Genomic DNA, 21,755 nt, shown 5'->3' on the forward strand with positions numbered 1-21,755 from the left:
CTGATGAGATGTGCACAGCTACGCTAGCATTGGAGTCTGCTGAGGGTTTGTGCAGAGTCCTATGTCCTGGGTGCAGTGAAAGTCCTCTTTCAGCCTAGGATTGCTGAATCTGTGGGCCGAGGCCCATGCCGTGGGCGCGGTGCTAGTCTGCCATGTTTGGCCGCTCAGATCAATTTTTTGTTCATGTCTTGGGTTTCCTAGGACCCACCTATGCTGTTGGTGCAAACAAAGGCACTGACTGACTTGGGTAGGGGCAGAGCGCTGGCGGCTTTCCCCTTGCAGTGTGGATTGAGCTATGCGACACCTTGACAGAATGAATGCTGTGTGGCACATGGATTCCCCATTACTATGCCCATGTTTGCAGCTCCTGACGGAGGTGGCACAGGATTGGAGTTCTCATTGCTTCTGTACAGCATTGTGGGCTATCGCCCCGACCCTTTTAAAGAGGGTCGCTGCCTGGCCCTGCCAACTCTCTGCAGTGTGTGCCTCCGGTTCCTCCTCATGGAAGACGCACTTATAAATAGACATGAGGGTGGTGTGGCTAAGAGGCCAGTGTGTGGCATGAGGGCAGCTGAAGGCTGCGCAGGGACACTTTGGTGTGCGCTGTGGACACTGGGTCGTGCAGGGGGTTGGGCAGCATGTTACCCAGGAGATGTGGCAGCGGAGTGTCATGCAGGCAGTGATTGTGCTTTGTTGGAGGTAGTGTGGTGCTTAGCTAAGGTATGCCTTGCTAATGAGGGTTTTTCAGAAGTAAAAATTGTTTGGAGGGGGGGCTCACTCTTGCCGCTATTGTGGCTTAATAGTGGGACCTGGGAACTTGAGATGCAGCCCAACATGTAGCCCCTCGCCTGCCCTATCCGTTTCTGTGTCGTTCCCATCACTTTCTTGAATTTCCCAGATTTTCACAAATGAAAACCTTAGCGAGCATCGGCGATATACAAAAATGCTTGGGTCGCCCATTGACTTCAATGGGGTTCGTTACTCGAAACGAACCCTCGAGCATCGCGGGAAGTTCGACTCGAGTAACGAGCACCCGAGCATTTTGGTGCTCGCTCATCTCTAATGTACAGGCATGAAAGACCAACCAACCCTAAAGTGAAGGGATACCAGACACCAAACACACAGCAAGCTGCACAGACAGGGAAACCAGACCCCAAACACGCAGTAAGCTGCAAAGGAACCATGACTGCTCACTAGGGAAACCAAACCATAGAGTAAAGGCATACCAGCTTCTTCTTGCAAACAGACTGGAAGTGATTGGCTAGCAGGAGAACACCACACCCAGCCAGCCAAATTCACTCACCTGAGAAGGTGTGCTTCTGGAACCCTGTAGAACAATTGATCCCAGCAGCACAACCTGACACCCAGCAAGCCTGCTCTTGCCTCTGCAGATGCATACTGGCCACTGACAGGTAGCTGTGCTTGCCTTTCAGTTGTGCACTGCCCAATCACTCAAGACAGGCAGCGCTGCAGCTGAATGGCAGTAGTGGTAGTGGTGGTTCAGAATAGAGGGAGGGGATGGGGGTCCTGGGCAATTACTCAGTGTGCTTCAACCTCCTGCCACAAATGCAGACCCTGTCAGCCATCTTTGTTTGTCCAGGTAACCTTAAGGAAAGACACATCTGCATATTAAGGAATGATGCCTCCCAAATACTTTCTATACAAGGGGATGAGGTTTCACGTTCCAATGAGAAGGGAAGGAATAAAACAGCTCATTTTAATATTTTCCTTTGAGCTCGTACCTGATATGTGGATTCCATATCTTGTGTCTTGGAGTCAGGAGATGCATTTCCTGGAAAATAAAGTATATTTTTAGTCAGTTGCATGTTCTTACAGTTTTGTTAGATAAGTATTTACCCCCACTTCTAGTTATTACCATTAGCATTAACATAAAGAGGTCATCCCAACTTGACTACTGCTTCTCAGAAGTACCTGGCCACATATTTCTGCTGCAGCGGCCATAACAGGAGAACCTGAGTATTACATGGCACGTGCGTGTTTTCCAGCTCCCATAGTAGTCTATAGGAAGCACGCACCAAAGATAGGACAGGTCCTATTTTGGCGCACACCCTAAACCTGTCCTATCTTTCGCAGGTGCTGGGATTCTGCGCTGCTACCCATTGGTTCTTATAGAAGTGTTTTCTGTGCACACTTAGGGCGAGCACCCACTGGCGATTGCGTTTTCCGCGCGTTTTTCGCGGTGTTTTTCGCGGCGTTTTCGCGGCTTTTCCGTTAATTTCCATTGACATTCATGGGTGCATTAGGAGAAAAATAAGGACACATATGCAACTGACAGTTCCTATGTTAAAAACGCAAACGCAACGCAAAAAAAACGCCAGTGGAGAGGAACACATGTTATCTCTATGCCTGTGCAGGAAAAACGCAAAACGCAGGTAAAAAAACGCCAGTGGGTGCTCGCCCTTAGGGTGCCCACCCACTGGCGTTTTTTTTTTCCTGCGAAATTCGCAGCATTTTTTTCTCTGCAGGGGTCTATGGGACTTGTAATGTTAAAATCGCAATCGCGCAAAATCGCGATTTCGCGGTAAATTGCGATTTTGCGCGATCGCGATTTTAACATTACAAGTCCCATAGACCCCTGCAGAGAAAAAAAATGCAGCGAATTTCGCAGGGAAAAAAATTGCCAGTGGGTGGGCGCCCTTATCCTGCGGGCTGACAGCACTCATCTGAACAAGCCCTAAGAGTGATTTAATACCCAAGATTTTGGGAAACATGCTGAAGTTTTGTGTGCTGCCATCTTTAAAGCTGCCATTTCATGTGCAATATAATGCAGTGAAAAACTTTAAAAAATTTCTATATTACAAGTTGGTTTGGAAAAGAATCCCAGACTCATTTTTCGGAAAAATAGATCTATACAAAATTTATTAGCACCCTTCAGACCTGAATTGAGAAAAACTAAAAAAATAATGAAAATGGCAATCTTGATAATAGATTAGGGATTTTTAGATGCAATAAAGGTAGATGCAAATGCTGCCAGCATATAAAAAGACAGAGGAAATCTATAAATATGGGATCTAAAGAGGAGATTACTTTAAAATTCAAAGATAGATTAGACTGCGATAGCAGATACGTTATATATATGCTAGAATGTAAATGCGGGATGAGATACGTAGGAAGAACAAAAAATGCATTAAGGACACGTATAGCTAACCATAAATTTAACATAAAGAGGGGCTATAGTAAGCATAGTGTGTCTCGGCATTATGCGGAAACACATAATTGTCAGTCCGATGAATTAATAGTAACTAGGGATGAGCGAGTATACTCGCTAAAGCACTACTCGTTCGAGTAATGTGCTGTAGACCAGTATCTCCCTGCTCGTCCCTGAAGATTCGGGGGCCGCCGCGGAGCAGGGAGCGGCGGGGAGGAACGGAGGGGAGATCTCTCTCTCCCTCTCTCCCGCCCGCTCACCCCTGCTACCCGCCGCAACTCACCTGTCAGCTGCGGCGGCCCCCGAATCTTCAGGGATGAGCAGGGAGATACTCGTCTAAAGCACATTACTCGAGCGAGTAGTGCTTTAGCGAGTATGCTCGCTCATCTCTAATAGTAACCCCTTTAGAATTAATTAATAGCAAATCTATAAGCCAATTAAGGAAATGTACTGGATCTACAGGTTGCGCACCTTGGTACTGCTAGGACTGAATGAAGTACTAGAAAAAATATAAAAGGTTTATATCCCCGTCTTTAATTTTTTTAAATACATTTTTTTTTTCTAAATAAAATTTTATATATTCATAATAATTACATTTTTTATATACTACATTAATGAAATATGGGCCGATATAGCCCTTTATTTTAAATTATATATTTATACATAAAGTAAATTAGATGGGTTTATGAATACTATTTATATTTGTTTCATAGTGCTTTTAAGATTAAATATAACCAATATAAGGCACCTCGAATGAGAAGGTGAAAGAGGTAATAGAAGGGAATCACTCCCCATGATAGTAAACAGAGTGAATAGAGTCTTTTTATAAATGAATGAGTTTCACTGAGTAAATGACTGACGTTTAGGGTCACGTGTGTGTGTGTGTCTGGAAATGACGTGTTGAACATGTGATGACAAGATGGCCCCGACAGTGGCGTCTATCAGAGAATCTGAGTAAATTCTTGTAATTTATTGAAATGTATAAATGTGTGTATTGCTTAAACTTATGTTATGCTTGATAAGGGCAAGCTTATTGCCGAAACGCGTTGCATGTTAAATAAAATAGTATTGTATGGACCGCAGAGTCCTATAGTGTATCCTTGGGATCCTTGAGCGTGGGGAACTTTTAAATTTTCCTGGATTGCTACTTTGTACCACAACCTGTGGTGGGCTGTATTCCCGAGTCGGCTCTCAGAAATCCGGATTTGAAACCCAGGGTGGTTTACGGGCGATCGTTTATATCGGGTGCCAGCGGGCTCTCAGATTGGGAGTTCTGCTGAGCACCAGGTGAGTCTGCTTAATATTCACCTATATACAAATCTCTAGAGAAAGATGAGGCGCTGACATTTAATTTTTTTTATCTAACAGGGGCCAAATGGACAAAGGCATTTTTTGTGGGGAAGCGTGGGAATGTTTTTACAGCATTCATGGTGCAGTAAAGATGATGTTATCTCGTTTACTATTACAGCAATATCAAGTTTCTATAGTTTTTATGTAGTAGTACTTAAAAAAATACATTTGAAAAAAATCACTTTGTCGCTATCTTTTGACTCTCACCATTTTATTTTTCTATCATGGCAGCTGTGTGAGGGCTTGTTTTTTTAAGGTGATTTGTACTTTGTACATTGAAAACATAGGGAGAATACCGCGGACTTCTGCCACAGCTGTCACAGCTGTGGCAGGAGTTTCCTTCATCCCCGCAGGGACCACAGGGATGAAAGAATCCTCTGCCACAGCTGTCACAGCTGTGACAGCTGTGGCAGAAGTGCAGCATGGTATCCCATTACTTTCAATAGGATCGGCACTGCTGCCGGTCTCATTGAAAGCAATGGTTTGTGGCAACCCCTGCAGTATGATTTTCGGGGAAGGACTTGAAATATAAGCCCTTCCCTGAAAATCATCATTAACTGGTTAAAAAAGGAAAAATCACCTCTCCGTTGCTCAGAAGCGTCCTCCGGCTGGCTCCTTGGCACTGCTGTCCAGCACTTTCAGCAGGCAGGGATTTAAAAATCCCCGCCTCCTGAAAGGGCTGTGCTGATTGGCTGAGCGCTCAGACGATTACAGCTAGTGCTTATCTATTTATATATATATATACTGTATATATATATATATATATATATATACATATATATATATACACACATATATATATATATACACATATACAAATGTGAGCCTGATATGGTGTGGTTTGTTATTGAAACAGCTCAGCCCTCATGTGTATGCATTGGGTCACTACATTCTATGCCTCACATTCACTCATCTTCACCATAGCATCAAAAAGCTGGACCACGAGTAAGGTAGCCGGCACCACACTCTTATAAAAGCTGTCAAAAGAAAATCTTTGTTGCCCATAGTAACCAATCACAGTGTAGCTTTAATTTCTTATACTGCTGAGATAACATGAACGCTGTATTGTGATTGGTTGCTATGGGCAGCAAATATTTTCTTTTAGACAGTTTTCAAATGAGTTATGTGGCCCATTCTGTACAACAAACTTTGCGCCTCACATCATCTACATCCACCCAAGTGGTGCAAAGCTATCTCTCTCAATCAAACACACAAACCTACATCATAAAATGTTCACTTTTTATCAATCATCTGCTGAGGTTCCAAGATGACTGTTTCATGTAGTGGCAAAATCTTGATTTAACAAATTACAAAGTTATGGGGTTGTCCCACTTCTTGCTGTTTTGTTGCAGGAATCAGACAGCTCCGTAGATTACTCAGTGGCCAGAGTTGGTAATGCAGGCTGAGTCCTATTGAAGGGAATGGGACTCAGCCTGCAGTACCAACCTGAGTCATTGTGCAATGTGTGGAGCTGTCTGCTTCCTGTAGCGAAACAGCTAGAAGTGGGACAACCCCTTTAAGTCCTGTAAAATCCTAATACATCCTTGAATATAGCGAAATGGAGCACCGAGCTGCAGAGAGAATAAGGCAACGAAGAGCCAACAGAAGTGAAGAACAGCAAGCTGTTTTCTACTAGTACATCTATAACTATCTATGCACATTTGCCTCGTCCATGGCAGCTTTATATATAATCTTCTAGCAAAATATTTTAAAAGTCGTTCAACATTTTATATAGATTGAAATCCAAACTGTAGAGCTTTGTGCTCAGTGCAGCCAAATACTGTCCTCCCTTACCTAATTGTCTTTTCTCCATGTGTCTCTTCAGACAGAAATAGGACGCCACATTAATGAGAATGAAGGCGGCGATGTTCCCAATAACTATCCCAATAATGAAGATGGAATCCACGACTCTAACTGTACAAACTACAAAGATGGCAATGATGAGTTTCATCAGGTATGACACTACTACAATACAGGCTTACAGGGGTTGTCCCACCACTAAATGTTACATCTTGTCATTAGATCATGCAAGACATCTCAGTGGGCCCCTCTTTCTAGCAATGCCCCAGTTAACAATAATACCCTGTTTTGCACCAGTCAGTAATAATACCTTCTCTTGCCACTTTTCAGTAATAGTGACACCTTTTGCTGCCTTTTAAAAATGGGATAAAATAAAAACAGTACATACCTCCTCTGTAGCTCCCCGGCAGCAGCAGTCGGCGACACTGGTCCGAAGTCTAACTTTCGAGTTATGCAATCATGTGACACACACATCATTACTGCAGACCGTCCTCGATCTCAGTGATCCCGAAATATCTGCACTGATCATGTGGCAAACCACATGATTACATAACCCCTTAGTCAGACAGCGGGGACAGTGGTGCCGACTACAGCTGCCGGGGAGCGACAGAGGAGGCGAGTATGTACTGTTTTTATTTTATTAAACAGATTTTAAAATTAAAATAAGTGGATCTTGACTGATGTACCATACCCAGCAGCCCGGGCTCCTTCTCTTTCTCGGCCCCTGTGCGCTGTGGGCCCTGACAACTGCCCGGGTTTGGCTCATGCTGGCGACAGCCCTGCACCCATCTAGTAGTGCAGTGGAATACCTTTGACCTTCAGAACTACAACCTGAAAAACCACAACATTTAGTCATCATGTAGATTCCAAGTGTCGCCGCATTCCAAGAGCCATAGTAATGTTATTTTTCCATTGTCAGAGCTCTAGAAGGCCTTGATTTTTGCGGGATAAACTCCAGTTTTCAATTATCTATTTTTTTAGAAACATGTAAAATTTTGATAGATTTTTATTCAATTTTTTCTAGGGACAAGAATAACAAAATCTGTAATTCTGTCATGTTTTTTATTTTTCACTGCATTCTCTGAGCAGTATAAATAATATATTAAAGTAAATCTACAGGCCAGTACGATTATGCCAATACCAAAATGTAATAATTTTTTTTCGCTACATTTTCACAGTTTAAAAAAAACTGAATATTTTTTTATCGCTGCATTCAAAGATCCCTAGCATTTTAATTTTTTTTTAGCAACGGAGTTGTGTAAGGGTTTTTATTTAGCAGGATGGGTTGTACTTATTATTAGTACTAGAGATGAGCGAGCGTACTCGTCCGAGCTTGATACTCATTCGAGTATTAGGGGGTTCGAGCTGCTCGTTACTCGAGACAAGCACCATGCGTTACTCGAGTCAATTCCATTTCCTTCACTGAAAGTTTTGCGCCATTTTCTGGCCATTTTTTTTTTTTTTTTTTAATCGGATGTGCAGGCTATAGCGTTCTCAGGCTGCAGTCTGTACTACGTAGTATAGGGGCAGTATTGGTCAGGCAGGGACAGTGGTAGTGTGGAATCCTGTGTACAAGAACCCCAACGGTCCTTCTTAGGGCTACCTGTGACCGTGTGCATTTAACTCCATGGCTGCTGGGAGTTCTAGTACCTCACTATTGCACAGCTAGGCCTGCTTGCAGGCTTCTGTATTATTTTTTTTCTGGCTGCAGTTTGTGTAACATAAGCGCTGTCTCCCTCCAACTGCATGCCAAGAATTCAAAAATTTTTACACCGCCTGTGCCTGCCATGAACTGCACGCAGAGCGTACAGCGACAGCCCCTGATAGAGGGAAAGTCAGATATACGCTATATAGCCTGCATTGCATTTCCCCCCCAATTTTTTTTTTTAAATCCTTCTTACGGCTACCTGTGACCATCTGCATTTCACTGCGTGGCTGCTGGGAGTTCAGGTGCATCACTATTGCATATTGCATAGCTAGACCTGCTTGCAGGCTTCCGTATTATTTTTAGTCTGGCTGCAGTTTGTGTAACATAAGCGCTGTCTCCCTCCAACTGCACGCCAAGAATTCAAAAAATCTTTACACCGCTCTGTGTCTGCTCTATTCGTAATCCACCATGCTGTGAGGTAGGGGTAGGGCTAGAGGATGTGGACGCAGGTGAGGACGCGGAGTTCCACGTGAGGGTGTGGGCATAGGCCGAGTTCCTGGTCCAGGTGAATCGCAGCCGGCTGCTGCGGGATTAGGAGCGAGGAAAGTTTCTGGGGTCCCCAGCTTCACATTTTCTTCCTCCCAGCCTCCTCACTCCATGAAAATGACACATTCTGATGAGCAGGCAGACTCCCAGGAACTGTTCTCGTGCCCCTGCCCTGATTGGGAAAAAATGGTTCCTCTCCCACCTGAGGAGTTTGTCGTAACCGATGCCCAACCTTTGGAAAGTTCCCGGGGTGCGGGTGATGAGGCTGGGGACTTCCGGCAACTGTCTCAAGAGCTTTCAGTGGGTGAGGAGATCGATGATGATGATAAGACACAGTTGTCTATCAGTGAGGCAATAGTAAAGACATTAAGTCCGAGGGAGGAGCGCACAGAGGATTCGGAGGAAGAGCCGCTGGACGATGAAGTGACTGACCTCACCTGGTTTGATAAGCCAACTGAGGACAGGTCTTCAGAGGGGGAGGCAAGTGCAGCAGCAGGACAGGTTGGAAGAGGCAGTGGGGTGGCCAGGGGTAGAGGCAGGGCCAGAGCGAAGACTCCCGGCCTGAACCCACACCCTCACCTCCACTGTCCTCGGCCCCATCCAGCAATGTCTCTCAGCGCAGCGTCCAGCTGTTGCTAGCACAAGCGTTGGAGCGAAAGCGCAAATACACCACCAAGCACCCACACGCTCAAGCTTTAAACGTGCACATTGCCAAATTGATCAGCCTGGAGATGCTGTCGTACAGGCTTGAGGAAACGGATGCATTCAAAAACATGATGGCAGCGGCGGCCCCGCGCTACTCGGTCCCCAGTCGCCACTATTTTTCTCGGTGTGCCGTCCCAGCCCTGCACATGTTGACCAGGCTGTATGAGCAGCGTAGAGCTATAGTGGAATACCAACTCCAACATGGGCGGCGTACTGGGAGTCAGCCTCCTCAATTCTTTACAGAGGAGTGGGCAAAGATGGCAGATATCTGCCAGGTCCTTGGAAACTTTGAGGAATCTACCCAGATGGTGAGCTGCGATGCTGCAATCATTAGCGTCACCATCCCTCTGCTATGCCTGTTGAGAAGTTACCTGCAAAGCATAAAGGCTGACGCTTTGCGGTCGGAACAGGAGACGGTGGAAGAGAGTATGACGCTGGATAGTCAGACCACCCTTATGTCTATATCTCAGCGTGTTTTGGAGGAGGGGGAGGAGCCTGAGGAGGAGGAGGAGGGGGAAGAGACAGCTGGGTCCACTGCAGAGGGTACCCATGCTGCTTGCCTCTCATCTGTTCAGCGTGTATGGCCTGTGGAGGAGGAGGAGGATCCTGAAAGTGATCATCCTAGTGAGGACAGCGATGTGTTGCGTACAGGTACCCTGGCACACATGGCTGACTTCATGGTAGGATGCCTTTCTCATGACTCTCGCATTCTGGCCACTACGGATTACTGGGTGTACACACTGCTCGACCCACGGTATAAGGAGAACCTTTCCACTCTCATTCCCGAAGAGAAAAGGGGTTTGAGAGTGATGCAATACCACAGGGCCCTGGTGGACAAACTGATGGTAAACTTCCCATCGGACAGCGCTAGTGGCAGAAGGCACAGTTCCTAGGGCCAAGTAGCAGGGGAGGCGCAGAGATCAGGCAGCATGTTCAGCGCAGGCAGGGGAACACTCTCCAAGGCCTTTGCCCGCTTTATGGCTCCCCAGCAAGACTGTGTCACCACTCCCCAGTCAAGGCTGAGTCGGAGGGAGCACTGTAAAAAGATGGTGAGGGAGTACATAGCCGATCGTACCACCGTCCTCCGTGACGCCTCTGCTCCGTACAACTACTGGGTGTCAAAGCTGGACACGTGGCACAAACTCGCGCTGTATGCCCTGGAGGTGCTTGCTTGCCCTGCAGCTAGCGTTTTGTCAGAAAGGGTGTTTAGTACAGCTGGGGGAATCGTCACGGATAAGCGTATCCGCCTGTCAACTGACAGTGCCGACAGGCTTACACTCATAAAGATGAACAAAGCCTGGATTTCCCCAGACTTCTCTTCTCCACCAGTGGACAGCAGCGGTACCTAAACAATACGTAGGTTGCACCCGCGGATGGAAGCATCTTTTTGCTGCAACCGCGGATGCTAGCATTGTTATCCATCACCGGAAAAAAGGGACATTTACCTTTGTCAATCTGTGTATGATATTAGTCCTCCTCCTGCTCCTCCTCCTGAAGCATCATGTCATCACGCTGAACTGCCAATTTTTCTGCGGCCTAAAAGCCTCATATAACTTTTTTCAAACAATATTTCTACGTTTCTAACTAAAGCATTGAAACTTCAACATGAACCAATTTTTTTAACAGGGCTGCCTCCAGGCTCTGTTACACTTTAAGCCACAGTAAGCTAAAATATTAATGGGTTTCACCTGCATTCTCGGTTGAGCAACTTTTCTGGGGTACATTTGTATTGTTGGTACAGCAATTTTTTGGGCCCTCGCCTACACTGTAATCCAAGTAATTTTTCTGGCCTTCGCCTACACTCATGGTACACCAATGTGTCAGGGGTTGGCCTACACTCTTGCTACAGAAATGTAACTGGGGTCTGCCTACCTATACTTCTGCCACAGTAATGCTACAGGGGTCTGCCTATACTTCTGCAGCAGAAATGTTACTTTGGTCTGCCTATACTTCTGCTCCTGAAATGTTACTGTGGTCTGTCTATACTGTTACAACTGAAAAGTTACTAATACTGGGCTCTGCCTATACTGCTGCTACTAAAATGTTACAGGGCTCTGCCTATACTGCTGCAACTGAAATATTACTGGTCTCTGCCTATACTGCTGCAACTGAAATGTTACTAGGGTTTGTCTATACTGTTACTACTAAAATGTTACTGGGCTCTGCCTATACTGCTGCTACGGAAATGTTACTAGGGTCCGCGAGTTACAACCTTAGTAATAATATCACCCATCAAGGCTATTCTGATGAGCAGGCAGACTCCGCTGTCCTCCGCCCCATCCAGCAATGTCTCTCAGCGCAGCATCCAGCTGTCGCTAGCGCAAGCTTTGGAGCGCAAGCGCAAATACGCAGCCATGCACCCGCACGCTCAAGCATTAAATGTGCACATTACCAAATTGATCAGCCTGGAGATGCTGCCGTACAGGCTTGTGGAAACAGAGGCTTTCCAAAAACATGATGGCGGCAGTCCTGCGCTACTCGGTCCCCAGTCGACACTATTTTTCCCGGTGTGCCGTCCCAGCCCTACAGCAGCACGTCTCCCGTAACATCAATCATGCCCTCACCAACGCGGTTACTGCCAAGGTCCACTTAACAACAGACACGTGGACAAGCACAGGCGGGCAGGGCCACTATATCTCCCTGACGGCACATTGGGTGAATTAGATGGAGGCTGGGACCGAGTCAGAGCCTGAGACCGCACACGTCCTACCCACACCCAGAATTGCGGGTCCTTCCTCGGTTCTGGTATCTGCGGCGGTCTATGCCACCTCCTCTAAACCTTCCCCCTCCTCCTCCTTCAACAATGAAAACATTCTTGGAAAATGCTTTCGGTGTGGTCCGTCTTGCGCCGGTCCAAGAATTTCACCTAAACTGGCACAATAGAAATCCACCCCCTTCCCCGTCCCTCTTAATCCTGGCTACAGTTCTGAAAAACAACTAAATACAACTGGGGTCGTATTGGATTATTCCTAGCTGAAGCATTCAGCCGACCGGTAGAGCAATAGTGGCTTCCATCTTGTTGGTACTGATAATAATTACATATTTTAGTGTGCAGCTGAGGTAGGAATAGAGCCGACTATAGAACACAGCATCTCTGCAGGGCTGGGGACAGAGTAACAGCAGGCACATATCCTTGGTGGAAGCAGGCCAGCTGAGATCCACATACTCCCAGACAGATTTTGGACTGATTGATGAGGCCTTTACTTGTGATCATCTTTGGTAATTCCTGACAAAGATGAGTGGTATAGCCAGAAACTTGCATTGCCAACACTTTGAAATGGTCAACAGAAAACATATGAATGAAGCCATTCCATAGTTCTGATTGAGATGATGAAGAGTTTAGACTTTTAGTACCTAGAATATCCTTTTCATTACTATCAAATGCCCCTCTTGTCTCAGAAAATTCTAGCTTTTCCACATAGCTGTTGTCGCTTCCACTTTTGTTCTGGGGCTTTACCTTTGTCCATTGGCTCTTTTTCGTATCTGAAGGTTTGATTTTGCCCATGGAGGCAAAATGCAAGGTGGAGGCGTGGAACCGAGCCTGACCCTGGGCCCGCTAATGTGCTTCCCACACAGACTATAGCGGGTCCTGGTCATGGTGTCTTGGCCTTGTAATGCCACCTCCTTCTCCCGCTTGGGGACAGGGGATCAGCAATGCACATCATGTATTTTCTCTCGTGTTACCACAGTTATCGGAAAAACTTGTTTGGGCCAAAGGAGAGGAGCGTAACTGCATTAACGTTAAAGGGATCTGCCTAAACTTCAGCTGCAGAAATGTTACAGGGGTCTGCCAATACTGCTGCTACATAAATGTTTCTGGGGTCTGCGTATACTTCAGCAACTAAAATGTTACTGGGGTCTGTCTATACTGTTACTACTGAAATGTACCTAATACTGGGCTCTGCCTATACTGCTGCAACGGAAATGTTACTGGGGTCTGTCTATACTGTTGCTACTGAAATGTTACTAATACTGGGCTCTGCCTATACTGCTGCTACTGAAATGTTACAGGGCTCTGCCTATACTGCTGCAACTGAAATGTTACTGGGGTCTGTCTATATTGTTACCACTGAAATGTTACTAATACTGGGCTCTGCCTATACTGCTGCTACTGAAATGTTACTGGGGCTCTGTCTATACTGTAACTACATAAATGTTACTGGGGTCTACCTATGCTTCTGCAACATAACTTTTAGTGGGGTCAGCTTATACCTTTGCTACAGGAATATTACAGGGGTCTGTGCATAGTATGGGTGCACTAAGTTTTCCCATCGCAGTGTTCTACGTATCTGGCCCCCCAAAAAAACCCAGACTGACTAGGGCATGCAGTGTGGGCCGAAGCCAACCTGTATTTGATCTGACGTTAGCTCAGCTATCGGGGGCACTGCAATGGGATTTATTTATGTACCGTCGTTGGGTTCCAGGGAGCCACCCCTGCTTTGGGTGCACACAGACTTCCCATAGTGGAGTTGTACCTGCCTGTGACTATGAAAAAAGGCCAGACTGACTAAGGCTGCAGTGTGGGCCGAAGCCAACCTGTATTTGATCTCACGTTAGCTCAGCTATCGGGGGCACTGCAATGGGATTTATTAATGTACCATCAGTGGCTTCCTTGGACCCACCCATGCTGTGGGTCCACACAGACTTCCGATTGCGGAGTTGTACCTGCCTGTGACTATTAAAAAAATCCAGTCTGACTTGGGCATGCAGTGAGGGCCGAAACCAACCTGGATTTTGTCTCACGTTAGCTCAGCTATCGGGGGCACTGCAATGGAATTTATTAATGTACCGTCGGTGGCTTCCTGGGACCCACCCATGCTGTGGGTCCACACAGACTTCCCAGAGCAGAGTTGTACCTACCTGTGAATATTAAAAAAAACCCAGTCTGACTCGGGCATGCAGTGTGGGCCGAAGCCCACGTGTATTTGATCTCACGTTAGCTCGGCTATCCGGGGCACTGCAATGGGATTTATTTATGTACCGTCGGTGGGTTCCAGGGAGCCACCCATGCTGTGGGTGCACACAGACTTCCCATAGCGGAGTTGTACCTGCCTGTGACTATGAAAAAAGGCCAGACTGACTCGGGCATGCAGTGTGGGCCGAAGCCAACCTGTATTTGATCTCACGTTAAGTCAGCTATCGGGGGCACTGCAATGGGATTTATTTATGTACTGTCGGTGGGTTCCAGGGACCCACCCATGCTGTGGGTCCACACAGACTTCCCAGAGCAGAGTTGTACCTACCTGTGAATATTAAAAAAAAAACAGTCTGACTCGGGCATGCAGTGTGGGCCGAAGACAACCTGGATTTTATCTCACGTTAGCTCAGCTATCTGGGGCACTGCAATGGGATTTATTTATGTACCGTCGGTGAATTCCAGGGAGCCACCCAAGCTGTGGAAGCACAGAGACTTCCCATAGCGGAGTTGTACCTGCCTGTGACTATGAAAAAAGGCCAGACTGACTTGGGCATGCAGTGTGGGCCGAAGCCAACCTGTATTTGATCTCACGTTAGCTCAGCTTTCGGGGGCACTGCAATGGGATTTATTAATGTACCGTCGGTGGCTTCCTGGGACCCACCCATGCTGTGGGTCCACACAGACTTCCCAGACCGGAGTTGTACCTGCCTGTGACTATTAAAAAAACCGAGTCTGACTCGGGCATGCAGTGTGGGCCGAAGCCACCTGTATTTGATTTCACGTTAGCTCAGCTATCGGGGGCACTGCAATGGGATTTATTAATGTATCGTCGGTGGCTTCCTGGGACCCACCCATGCTGTGGGTCCACACAGACTTCCCATTGTGGAGCTGTACCTGCCTGTGACTATTAAAAAAAATCCAGTCTGACTCGGGCATGCAGCGTGTGCCAAAGCCAACCTGTATTTGATCTCACGTTAGGTCAGCTATCGGGAGCACTGCAATGGGATTTATTAATGTACCGTCGGTGGGTTCCAGGGAGCCACCCATGCTGTGGATCCACACAGACTTCCCATTGCGAGGTTGTACCTACCTGTGACTATTAAAAAAAAACAGTCTGACTCGGGCATGCAGTGTGGGCTGAAGCCAACCTGGATTTTATCTCACGTTAGCTCAGCTATTCGGGGCACTGCAATGGGATAAATTTATGTACCGTCGGTGGGTTCCAGGGAGCCACCCACGCTGTGGATTCACACAGACTTCCCATTGCGAAGTTGTACCTACCTGTGACTATTAAAAAACCCCAGTCTGACTCGGGCATGCAGTGTGGGCCGAAGCCAACATGTATTTGATCTCACGTTAGGTCAGCTATTGTGAGCACTGCAATGGGATTTATTTATGTACCGTCGGTGGGTTCCAGGGAGCCACCCATGCTGTGGGTCCACACAGATTGCCCAGAGTGGAGTTGTACCTGCCTGTGACTATTAAAAAAACCCAGTCTGACTCGGGCATCATAGCCTAAGCTGCCACAGAGACCCATCAGGACCCTTGAGCACATTGCAGGGGTCCAATGGTGACATAAGGAGCCCCCTTCCTCTGTCAGCCCTTCACATGCTGTGGTCGCACAGACCACGGCATGTAAAGGGTTAAACAGCCAGAGATTGCTGGCAGACCTGGAGGTTATAGTCAAGCCTCCGGGTGCTGCATAGACCCATCAGGGGGTCCGATGCTGACAGCCCTTTACATGCTGCAGTCGCATAGACCACAGGCATATAAAGGGTTAAACAGCAGAGAGCAAAGGTTTTCTCCTTTCTCTGCTGTAAGAGCTTGGTGCCTGGCTATCCTCAATCAGCCGAGCACTAGCTTTCCCTGCCATAGAGACGATTGGTCTCCGTAGCAACCGGTAAACAAAGCAGCGTATGAGTTTAAAAAAAGAAGCAGGAAGTTGCCTGCAGATCAGTTAAATCTTCCTGCTTTTTTAAAAACTTCTGCAGTGTTCTCTGCGGGACTGTGCTGGCACAGCACAATGCCATAGCTTATGGCATTGTGCTCTGCAGGTCCCGTAGTGAAACATAGCCAAGAAATCTTCCGGGCTATATCGCTATGGGCAGTGAAGCGCCTCCTGGAAAATTTCTGGGCGTGCTACTAAAGGGGTTAATGGGTTATTCCCACCTGAGACTTTCATAGCACATCCACATGACACTAATTGGAGATTACTTCACCTGTAATCACTATCACTCTGTGGAACTGGTATAGGACTATTATGTGGTGACTGCATTATTTAGAGTTATACTAGAGCTGAGCTACAATATCTAAACCCATCATTTTATAAAAGTTGTGCTATAGATATGTCATATATATAACTTTAATTTTGGATGTGGGCAGCAAAACACATTTTGGGTATCGTGCACCTAATTTTTTAATACTCCAGTAATGTTTATAGCTGCTAGAGCTCCAGCAATGGGTCACTTAAAAGACCCAGCGATGCAATGAAAAGTTATGGATGGAAAACAACTGCCAGCCATAAAGAATAGTCGTGCGGGTGAAGGGGTCAGGGGGCCCAAGTTGAACTTTTGTACCAGGGCCCATAAGACTTTAGCTACACCACTGGTTCTACCTACTGGTGGCTTCAGGTTGATAGAATTGTATAATTTCACTGAGGATGTGAAGGGAATCAGTGAAAGAATTTAGGATTATATTAGTAAGACATTACAACATGTATCCTCCTTGTCTGTAAAGGATGGAGAATCTGGAACAAAAAATACAGTTAAAAGAAATTATAATAAAAGAATAGGAGAAGCCAAAATCAGTAAAAACAAAGTAGAGATTCAAAAAGTATCCTTTATTTGCAGTGAAAAGTGATGGATAGAAAACAACTGCCAGCCATAAAGAATAGTCGTGCGGGAGAAGGGGGTCAGGGGGCCCAAGTTGAACTTTTGCACCAGGGCCCATAAGTCTTTAGCTTCACCATTGGTTCTACCTAGTGGTGACTTCAGGTTGACAGAATTGTATAATTTCACTGAGGATGTGAAGGGAAGCAGTGAAAGGATTTAGAATTATATTAGTAAGACATTACCATTTGTATCCTCCTTGTCTGTAAAGGATGGAAAATCTGGAACAAAAAATACAGTTAAAAGAAGTTTTAATAATAGGAAAAAAAAGCCAAAATCAGTAAAAACAAAGTAGAGATTTAAAAAGTATCCTTTATTTTTATAATTCAATTTTTAGTAACTAAGAACAGCTTTCCTAGATATCTTATTCTCCTTGTGGAGATCCTTCATGTTTAAGGAGACTTTAAAGGGATATTTCCATCACAGATTTTCATGGCTGAGATGAGAAAACCCAGAATCTCTGTTCTGACTATCTATCGGAAAAAGCCAAGTACTTAGGGCTGGTCTCTTTCTGTAGCTCTCATTGAAGTGAATGGGAGCTATGGAATTACGGAAACAGCATAACTCCCATTTACTTCAATTAGAAGCCTGGCTCTTTCAGTACGCTCTGGTCAGTTGGCAGGTAGCCATAGCAGTGAATTCCCATCTTGGCTATGAAAAGCTGAGGTGGGAATAACCCTTTAAGTCACTGTTCTCCAAGAGGTTTAGAAGGGGTGTCGTGGAGACATCAAGATGGCCGACAGGCACCACCATAGTGCCAAAACGTTTCCTCCCACTCATCATAATTGTTTTACAAAGTTTTTTACTTGAATCTCTTTTTGTTTGGAAGACATTCCAGGTGATCCTGACTTTAGAACCACTCTATAATAGTAATGAAACAATTTGTTTCAAGATTCTTCACTATGACTTCACTTCTGTTTGCCCATTATTTCTGGTGCCACCAGGATCTGAAAAATGGGATTTTGTTTCCTATCTCTGATCAGAGTCCTCAACTGCTGAAAACCTTAAAGGGAACCTGTAACGTCCCCATAGCATCATAAACTACGTTATGGCGGTATTAGGGAACATGAAAGGGAGCCAGGTGATGTATTTTTATACTCACCCGCTCAAGTGATTCAGCAGTGTCCGCCTCTGAAAAGAGTCAGATTTTCGTGTTGCGCATCAACGTCAGAGTCCCATGCGCATGCTCTTTTATACAAGTCTATGGAAGAGCGCAGGCATGAGACTCTGAAAAGAGTCAGATTTCAGAAGGGGACACCACTGTATAGCATGAGCCATTGAGTAAAAATACATCACCTGTCTCTCTGTCACGTCCCCTAACAGCACCATAATTTAGTTTATGGTGCTTTGGGGACGTGGCAAATTCCCTTTAATAATTAACTGTAATTTGTTGGTAAATCCAACATCAAAAGTTCACAGGAAAAATGAAATACTACAAAATGTTATAAAATAATATTACAAAAAACGTCTTATTAACATTAGTAGGTAGTCTATGTAATGTATAGAAGTATGAGGACTAACAGGGATGTAGTAGCCTGAAAAAGGACACTACAAATGCTGTCTAGCTGTGGGGACTGGTAATATAATAACCGTCCTTAGGCGTTTAATCTGAGTCATTTTCCTCAGATTATTCAGGTAGCCTAGCAACCAAAAAAGTTGTCATTGGCTGCAGACAGACTGGTCAAGTGACAGAAGCGATAAATAGTGGGACACAACCAGCGCAGAGCAGAGAAGCCAGGGAGAAGCCAGTGAGAAGTCGAGGAGAAAGAGAGAAGGAAAGAGAGAAGCAGGAGAGAAGGAGAGAAACAAGAGAGAAACAGGAGAAGAACCAGAGAAACAGTGTTAAACAGAGAAGAGTCAGCTGTGACAGTTGATAGAGGAAAGATAAGAGAGAGAGCTGAGATGAGGAGAGGGAGGTAAAGAGATAAAGATTAGAGATGAGCGAGCATACTCGTCCGAGATTGATGCTCGTTCGAGTATTAGGGTGTTCGAGATACTCGTTATTCGAGACGAGCACCACGCGTTACTCGAGTCAATAACATTTACTTCCCTGAAATGCTAGCGCCATTTTCTGGCCAATAGACATGCAGGGAAGGCATTACAACTTCCTCCAGTGAGGTTCCAGCCCTATCCCACCCCCCTGCAGTGAGTGGCTGGCAAGATCAGGTGATTGCCGAGTATTTAAATCTTTCATGCCCGCTGCTCGTCTCAGACACACACTGGCAGAGATTAGGGACAGTGCTGCTGCTGCTATAGGGAGAGTGTTAGTGTCTACAAGATCTCCAACGGTCCTTCTTAGGGCCACAGCTCACCTAGTGCACTACTGTTGTGGGTGCTGGGAGCAGTTTTGCCCTTTTTTTTTATATCGGACGTGCAGGCTATAGCGTTCTCAGGCTGCAGTCTGTACTACGTAGTATAGGGGCAGTATTGGTCAGGCAGGGACAGTGGGTAGTGTACAAGAACCCCAACGGTGCTTCTTAGGGACACATCTTACCGTGTGAATTACTGTTGTGGCTGCTAGGAGCAGTTTAGCACCAATTTTTTTTTTTTTTCATCTTGGGCTCTGCAGACTATTGCGTTCTCAATCTGCAGCCAATTATACAGTGTATAGGGGAAGTATTAGTGAGGCAGGGACAGTGATAGTGTGGAATCCTGTCTTGAAGAACCCCAACAGTCCTTCTTAGGGCCACATCTTACCGTGTGAATTACTGTTGTGGCTGCTGGGAGCAGTTTTGCACCAAATGTTTTTTTCCATCTTGGGCTCTGCAGACTATTGCCTTCTCAGTCTGCAGCCAATTATACAGAGTATAGGGGCAGTATTGGTGAGGCGGGGACAGTGCTACTGTAGAATCCTGTCAACAAGTACCCCAAAACAGCACCTGTTTAGGGCTATCTGTGACTGTGTGCATTTATCTCCGTGGCTGCTGGCAGTTGTAGTACCTCACTATTGCACAGCTAGGCCTGCTTGCAGGCTTCTGTATTATTTTTTTCCTGGCTGCAGTTTGCGTTACATAAACTCTGTCTCACTCCAACTGCACGCCAATAATTCAAAAATTTTTTACACTGCTGTGTGTCTGGCGTCAACTGCTCGCATGGCGACAGCTCCCAATAGAGGGAAACTCAGATAGATGCTATATAGCCTGCATTGCATTGCCCAAAAATTAAAAAAAATACTTCTTACGGCTAGCTGTGACTCTCTGCATTTCACTGCGTGGCTGCTGTGGGGTCAGGTGTATTAGTATTGCATATTGCACAGCTAGGCATGCCTGCAGGCTTCCGAATTATTTTTTTCCTGGCTGCAGTTTGCGTTACATAAGCGCTGTCTCACTCCAACTGCACGCTAATAATTCAAAAATGTTTTACACCACTGTGTGTCTGGCGTCAACTGCACGCACGGCGACAGACCCCAATAGAGCGAAACTCAGATAGACGTAATATAGCCTGCTTTGCATTGCCCAAAAATAAAAAAATATTAAAAATACTTCTTTTGGCTAGCTGTGACTCTCTGCATTTCACTGCGTGGCTGCTGTGAGGTCAGGTGCATTAGTATTGCATATTGCACAGCTAGGCGTGCTTGCAGGCTTCCGAATTATTTTTTTTCCTGGCTCCAGTTTGTGTTACATAAGCGCTGTATCACTCCAACTGCACGCCAATAATAATCCAAAAATTTTTACACCGCTGTGTGTCTGTTCTATTCGTAATCCACCATGCGGATGGGTAGGGGTAGGGCTAGAGGACGTGGACGTGGACAAGGGCGAGGACGCGGATTTCCAAGTCAGGGTGTGGGCATAGGCCAAGTTCCTGTTCCAGGTGAATCGCAGCCGGCTGCTGCGGGATTAGGAGAGAGGAAAGTTTCTGGGGTCCCCAGCTTCATATCCCAATTTTTGGGTCCACGTCGTAGACCTTTATTATAAAATGAGCAGTGTGAGCAGGTCCTGTCGTGGATGGCAGAAAGTGCATCCAGCAATGTCTCCAGCAACCTGTCTTCTAAGCCGTCCACTGCTGCAACCCCATGCTGTGGGTTCACACAGACTTCCCTGAGTGGAGTTGTACCTGCCTGTGACTATTAATTAAAAAATACCAGTCTGACTGGGGCATGCAGTGTGGGCCGAAGCCCACCTGTATTTTATCTGACGTTAGCTCTGCTATCGGGGGCACTGCAATGGGATTTATTTATGTACCGTCGGTGGGTTCCAGGGAGCCACCCGTGCTGGGGGTCCACTCCACACAGACTTCCCATAGGGGAGTCGTACCTGCCTGTGACTATTAATGAAAAAAAAACGAGTCTGACTGGGGGCATGCAGTGTGGGCCGAAGCCCACCTGTATTTTATCTGACGTTAGCTCTGCTATCGGGGGCACTGCAATGGGATTTATTAATGTACCATCGGTGGCTTCCTTGGACCCACCCATGCTGTGGGTCCACACAGACTTCCCTGAGCGGAGTTGTACCTGCCTGTGACTATTAATTTAAAAAACCCAGTCTGACTGGGGCATGTAGTGTGGGCCGAAGCTCACCTGTAAGTCATCTGACGTTAGCTCAGCTGTGCAGGGCACTGCAATGGGATTCATTTATGTACCGTCGGTGGGTTCCAGGGAGCCACCCATGGGGGAGTTGTACCTGCCTGTGACTATTATTGAAAAAAAACGAGTCTGACTTGGGCATGCAGTGTGGGCCAAAGCCCACCTGTATTTTATCTGACGTTAGCTCTGCTATCGGGGCACTGCAATGG

The 21,755-nt window shown here is 46.2% G+C and overlaps 1 protein-coding gene across 1 annotated transcript in view; it reads right to left on the minus strand.

Moving 5' to 3' along the window:
• The window catches only part of LOC136631364 (myeloid cell surface antigen CD33-like), a 70,966-nt gene that overhangs the window by 15,586 nt on the left and 33,625 nt on the right, over positions 1 to 21,755 (minus strand). Inside the window, exons 4-6 of the mRNA XM_066605633.1 lie at positions 17,210 to 17,245; positions 6,314 to 6,442; positions 1,743 to 1,792 (exon numbers count right to left, since the gene is read on the minus strand). Of these exons, the coding sequence (XP_066461730.1) occupies positions 1,743 to 1,792; positions 6,314 to 6,442; positions 17,210 to 17,245 (215 nt within the window). The remainder of the gene's footprint in view (positions 1 to 1,742; positions 1,793 to 6,313; positions 6,443 to 17,209; positions 17,246 to 21,755) is intronic.

Source organism: Eleutherodactylus coqui, chromosome 6 (assembly GCF_035609145.1).
Source record: "Eleutherodactylus coqui strain aEleCoq1 chromosome 6, aEleCoq1.hap1, whole genome shotgun sequence".
Taxonomy (NCBI): domain Eukaryota; kingdom Metazoa; phylum Chordata; class Amphibia; order Anura; family Eleutherodactylidae; genus Eleutherodactylus; species Eleutherodactylus coqui.